This window comes from Diorhabda carinulata, chromosome X, assembly GCF_026250575.1.
Source record: "Diorhabda carinulata isolate Delta chromosome X, icDioCari1.1, whole genome shotgun sequence".
In the NCBI taxonomy this organism is placed as follows: Eukaryota; Metazoa; Arthropoda; class Insecta; order Coleoptera; family Chrysomelidae; genus Diorhabda; species Diorhabda carinulata.
Genome location: NC_079472.1, coordinates 23,133,832 through 23,139,831, shown reverse-complemented (window position 1 = coordinate 23,139,831; position 6,000 = coordinate 23,133,832). Strand labels below are relative to the sequence as shown.

The 6,000-nt window shown below is 30.3% G+C and overlaps 1 protein-coding gene across 8 annotated transcripts in view; it reads right to left on the bottom strand.

Moving 5' to 3' along the window:
- Positions 1 to 1,715: 1,715 nt before the first annotated feature.
- Positions 1,716 to 6,000, bottom strand: part of LOC130901028 (cationic amino acid transporter 2-like) — a 50,585-nt gene continuing 46,300 nt past the window's right edge. For all 8 annotated transcript variants that reach the window (XM_057812088.1, XM_057812087.1, XM_057812090.1 and 5 more), the window contains 2 exons: positions 5,123 to 5,231; positions 1,716 to 3,743 (listed from right to left, as the gene is read on the bottom strand). In XM_057812088.1, coding sequence (XP_057668071.1) covers positions 3,634 to 3,743; positions 5,123 to 5,231 — 219 coding nt within the window. In that variant the 3' untranslated portion in view covers positions 1,716 to 3,633. The remainder of the gene's footprint in view (positions 3,744 to 5,122; positions 5,232 to 6,000) is intronic.

Sequence of the window (6,000 nt, the reverse complement as noted above, 5' to 3'; positions counted from 1 at the left end):
TTTAACGATACGAGTTTTCAGTCCAGTAGATAAACCTGAATGTCCTTCATTGAGCCATGTCTCATCTAGATAATAGATTTGTCTTCCCTCCTGTCTGTATTTTCGGATATCTCGTAAATACTGGAGTCTCCAACATATTTCTTTGTTGTCGATTAGCACTGATTTGCGACCAAGTAAAATTTAATTTGTGTAATATTTTCGCCCTATGTCAGCAAATTCTCGTCCTCCTTCTCCATTCTTAGAATAATTTCAAGGGTTGGGTAGAGATATATTTCCATATTTCCTCTCTCTTAGAAGCCTGTAACTAGAAGATTCACTAACTTCTGTCATATTGGAACATGTCGAAACTATATTTCTAACAGTAGCAGCCGGCATTTGATGTACAACAGCATCATGCACATTTAACACTACAGTCTTCGTTTGTAAGCTAAGCAGCACACTTTACTGGGGTAAAACATTTTTCATAACACAGTCAACACTTATGGAACGTAAGCTTTCTCTAAGCAAAACAAATCATACAAATTTTGGCGAGACCAAGTTTCACCGTATATACCTGCAAAATTTCTAAGTAGTTATTAGGACAATCCCTAGTAGGAACTTATTGTAATGTTTCTTGGAATTGTTATTATCAACATTTCGAAAATCAGAAAGTAATTATCTGGAAAATGAATTGATAAATGGTTTGTTAATATGTCTCCCAAAAATTGACCTGCGCCAAATTATCAAGATAATTAATGAAATATTCAGTCAGAATAGTTGCAAGTTAGTTACAAGATTATTTCAAAAATAATTTATTGTTTTAACTGCATGTACTCTACAAATGTATGAAGGTCAGTTAGTTGTTTTAACTAACCGAATTTACATTTATATTACCTTTATATATCAGATCGGGTATAAAATTAAATAGTAAATAAATTCCTTAGATGAACGGTGACGCTTATGGTTTACTACTAGCATCTGTGACCTTTTCGCGTGCTGTCAGACAATAAGAAACAGATTATAATTACAATACTACCAACTTCATCTCTTCTCGCCAAGAATGTTCCAATTTAAACTACCCGATCTTTTGCAAGAGATAGAGAGAAAATCGTTCATTGGTTTTTTTGGTGTTTTGAGGAAATTTTCCATATTGAGGAAGGGATTTATTGGGTTTGGCTCTGGTATAGGAATTACTCCTCTGCAGAGCTGATGTTGTGGTAGATGGTAATGTGATGACTGAATAAAACAAGCGAATTATTAAAACGAGGAGTTAAGGAAACAAACAAACAAATATTCGATACAAAATATTTTCAAATATTGGCAATATGTTTTTGTTTTTTTTTTAGTTTATTTACGTAAGTGAATAGCCAGGTAGACGGTTATAGCTGCGGCTGCATTATTCCCTCTCTCTTCTGTATGATCCTGCTTTATATATACATTTATCATGTTCCAGAGCATGGTAGAGTCTTTCAAAGTGTCTAGTTGTATCCAACTTCTTTCAGAAACATCTCGAACGTTTAAAAGTTACCCAATATGTTCAACTACTTCACTTCACTATGCTACTTCTACTACTTCTATTGTTTCTATTACATTTACTTATGTTGGAAGTTGTAATGGAAATTGAATGCATATATAATTTTTTAATACCACTGTTATTATTGGAAGGAATAAATAAAAATCAAAGAATAGATTCTATATAATTTTATTACAAGGTTTTGGATGTAATAAAAAAACAATTCTTAAAAAATTTTTATTTTATTTTTTATTATAAAAATGGTGTTACTGGAAAAGACATTGTTCCATTAATGTTACTTGTTCTATTTTGTAACAAAAATTATTTTAATACCAAAATTTATGAAAATCTATGGAATACTAAAATGTTATAATAACAGTTAATATTTTGTGTATATAAATTTCCTAATTATAGCTTACTAAAATTATAATTGCTGATTTGAAATATTATAATAAAATTAAATCACAGATCTCCTAAAATTGTAATATAGAAATAGGTGCTATCACAAAATAATGTTCTAGTGACAAACTAACTAATTAAAATTTGTCATAGCCCAGTAAATGAAATTCAAATAACTTATTTGATATTTACGAATACAGCATTTGCTTAAATATATTTTTTATTGGAAAAAAGAACAAAATCATTTTTAAATGATTTCATTATCTTTTCTGATTTTCATAATCACCTACTCCTTACTCTTCATAGAGATCACATATATACATAGCTATCGACATTTTTTCTTTAGCGCTAACTACTATTCAACTTTCAAGCTAATCCGGAAGGTTTTCAGTTAGCATGGTCAAATAACACAATCATCAACAGATCCACATAATTCAAGTTATTCTCTGTTTATAAAACACACATTTCTGGAGGTACCAAATCAAAAAGATCCGTTTATTAATAAAAACTGGTTTTTAAGAATGATTTATGTAATAGATGGTAATAATGATAAACTGGAAAAAATATATTGTGAACACACATTGATACAGCAATGCAAAGAAGAGATGGTAATTTTTTTGAAAATGGAAAAAATTGAGTATAGATCTGTCATTAAATATTTGTTTTTGATATGTAATATGTTTACGCGAATGAAACAAGAACTGACACTGCATACGGAGACTCTGTATCTTCATTTAAAGCCGCAAAATTTTGGGCAGCTCAATTCAAGCGTTATAGTATGGTTTATCTTTAACGATTAATTTGTTTGAACGCTCACAATTAAATATTTGTATTAGAATATACTCTTTACAGAGTAGAAAGCACTTTCCAGTATATATGCCCTTAAATTCTTACGAAATATGGGATTTGATTTAAATTGGCAAATGGTTGTGCATTTTTTCCTCATTGTACGGTATTAAGCCTTTAATTAACTCTTATTGTAGAGTAGGTAAATAAAGATCATGCTCCACGTTCCTAAGTAGGATTAGGCAAAAAAATCGATGTTTTAATCATCTCAAGAAGATTAAAGAAAGCTAAAGTATAAAATTACCAAAAAGAGATGTTTAAATTAAAAAAAAAATGTTCAGATTTATAAAAAGTGGGCCAATTTCCTTTCAGCTTTTGTACATTTTCGTTGTTAAGTCACCTAATTTTGTTTTGTATGGTAGTAAAACAACTCGCCATTATCATCTTTCTCAATGCTGAATCGCGAAACTAGCTAAAGCGAGTTTGCTGTGGAACTAAATCAAGTACAGGGTTTAGTAAACCTAGATAGGCTGCTGGCAGGTATGAATATATTTTCGTCTTACGTATTTTGCAGTGAAATTTTAAAGTTTTCACGTCGTCTAATTCAAATATTATCCTCACTGCCTAAATATCTCTCAATATATATCATATAAATAATTGAACTTTCTATTTTCTATTGATAATTGTAGTGGATGAAAATAATTTGGATATTACTTTAGTACACAGGTTTTGCTAAATATCTAATTACTAAGAGCACACATCCCCTGTTTAGTTGCGAATATGTTTTTCACAGTTTGACGTATTTATCCGGAAATCACCCCAAAAGATTTAAAGAGAATACAGAAGTAAATCTCCCCTCGTTTTCATTGTATTATTATAAACGTTAGATTTTCTATAGTTATAGTCAAATATTCTTTTAGTTTGACTTTGAAGACCGCTTTAACCGTTTATTTTCTTTAAAAGGTCGTTACTTCCTTTTCTTGTGCTCCTTTCCCTTCTCGTTTTTCTTTGATACATCGACCTTCCTCACTATGTTGTATACCATAGGTAAAGTATATTACGAAACCTGAAAATGAAAGTTAATCATATAATCTTCTGCTCTGATGATAAATATCTATATTTACTACAGATTATAGAACTGATTTGCTTATTTTCGGATACTAAAATTTCTTAGTGCGTTCTTAAGGGCAGTGAGACGTGGCGTGAGCAAAAAAAATTGGACTACATATGATAAATCAATACAGAAATCCTTGTACATATTTGAAAATATCAAATCGAATTGAAGATACTTTAATTTTACACGAAAAATTCTATACAATCTTGCAGCCTATTCTAAAGAACAATCAATGGCGATAAAAAAGCAGTTTATCTTGATGTTGATATGATGATTTAAAATTGATAATTTTGATATATGAATTAATAGGTAACTTATCAATACTAACACCGCTTGTGATTAATTTTCATGATGTTTGTCGACCTATTACATAAAAAAATTGATAGTTGAATAAAGTGAATGGAAAAGAATCTTTAGTTTATGGAAAAATAATTGAATAATTACTAAAAAACGTTATCGGCAGTTTTATTACGAATTTTATTTTTATTGTGGCAATAAGGCCACATGTTCATTCATAAAAGCTGCAGTGCTGAAGATCTCTCAAAAAAAAGAACTGAAAAAATTATAATTACATGATTTCAACAATAATCGTTTAAACTAATATAACATTTTCTATTGTTTACAAACGATAGTACTCAGCGCGCTCTTTCGATGATCTTTGCTATATTTTCGGGGGTTAGAAACATTGTAGCATGATTTAAAGGCCGCTTGATATGGTACAAGAAATTGCATGCAATTTGTTGCAATATCAAATTATTGTTTAGATGAATATTGAAATTATCCAAGTCTTTTGCTTTGCATCATGGCTCCCACTAACAAAAATTCCATAAGTGAATTAAACATATAGTTTACCTAAAATTTGATTCAATATTTGTGACTGGTTAAAAAATAATGATAACAAAACTAAGTAAGAAAGTAACGAAGTGATCAGTGGATCACTGTCAATAATTATACCTGCTGCTGCCTTGGAAGTGAAGCCTGATGGACGGGTCGGTTGTTAAGCCTAAAGTAACTAGATTTAGATTTAGATAAAAATTTAAATTAAATTTAAATAAAAATCTTGCATGAAACAATGAGCTGAACTTCATCTGCGCATACTTTTTATTAAGGAATTTTGCAAGTTGTATTGCATCATGTTAAGCAGCCTTAGCTATTTACTCAAGCAGATTCTGAGTAAATAGCTTTTTATCTGTCTTACTCTTTGGGACAAATTGAACTGAATAACTATATGTTGTAACAGACTTTTGTACAGTATGAACGTCTGGTAAATACTTTGAATGCTGTGTTGTCTACCCCGCATAATTTAAAGATATATTAAATTAAAAACTCACCGATCGCTAGCCACGCTAAAAATCGTATCCATGTGTTCAAATCAAGTTCAAACATCAAATATAAATTAAAGACTACGCTTAGACAAGGAACATATGGAACTAAAGGAACCTGCAAATGAAAACATACTTTAGAAAAACATCATATGATCCAAATTTAGCCTCAGATAGTTCATTTAAACTGTGCAACATATTTTTCTCTAAATTGGTACAACTTTGAGTGCCATATCTCCATTACAATGTGTTTACGATGCGAAAAGTTTGTCTGGCGATATTGACTATGGAAAAAAGTTGAGCAAGGAATTTGCTTGAAATTTTATATTTTCATTGGAATTGCAGGTAATGTTTTGGGTAGTGTATTTTATCGCGAACGAAAGTATTTGATTCAACATCCGAGATGTAGGATAAGCTTTCAAAATCCGTTATGAATCTACTCAGCATATTTTGTTAATGTTTCGGATATGAAGTATATCAACAATAGATTCATTCCAAAAGACCTAGATCTTTTTAAAAAAATTTCTTGGCCAAAATTCAAAAATACACGGGAAAGGCATAAAAAGTAAATCACTTAATATACTGAAGGTCATCTTAGCCAAAGTTTTCAACAAGTGCATGGAAATTAAAAATAGCGTTGCCAAACTTGTATTAAAATAGATAAAAATGTATTTTCGGTTAGTCCTGGTCAAATTTAATCACATTATTTATTTATCTAAAAATATCGAGAAATGAAACCTTGTCGAGATTCAAACAAAGAGCCGGATGTCATTTACGTAATTATTCATAGTCCAGGCGATGTAGCCAAAACTTTAAGAAAAAAAAATGTTCTTTGCGCGAGCGGCCATGGAAAATGAGGAAATCCACCGGAAAAAAATTGTATTTCG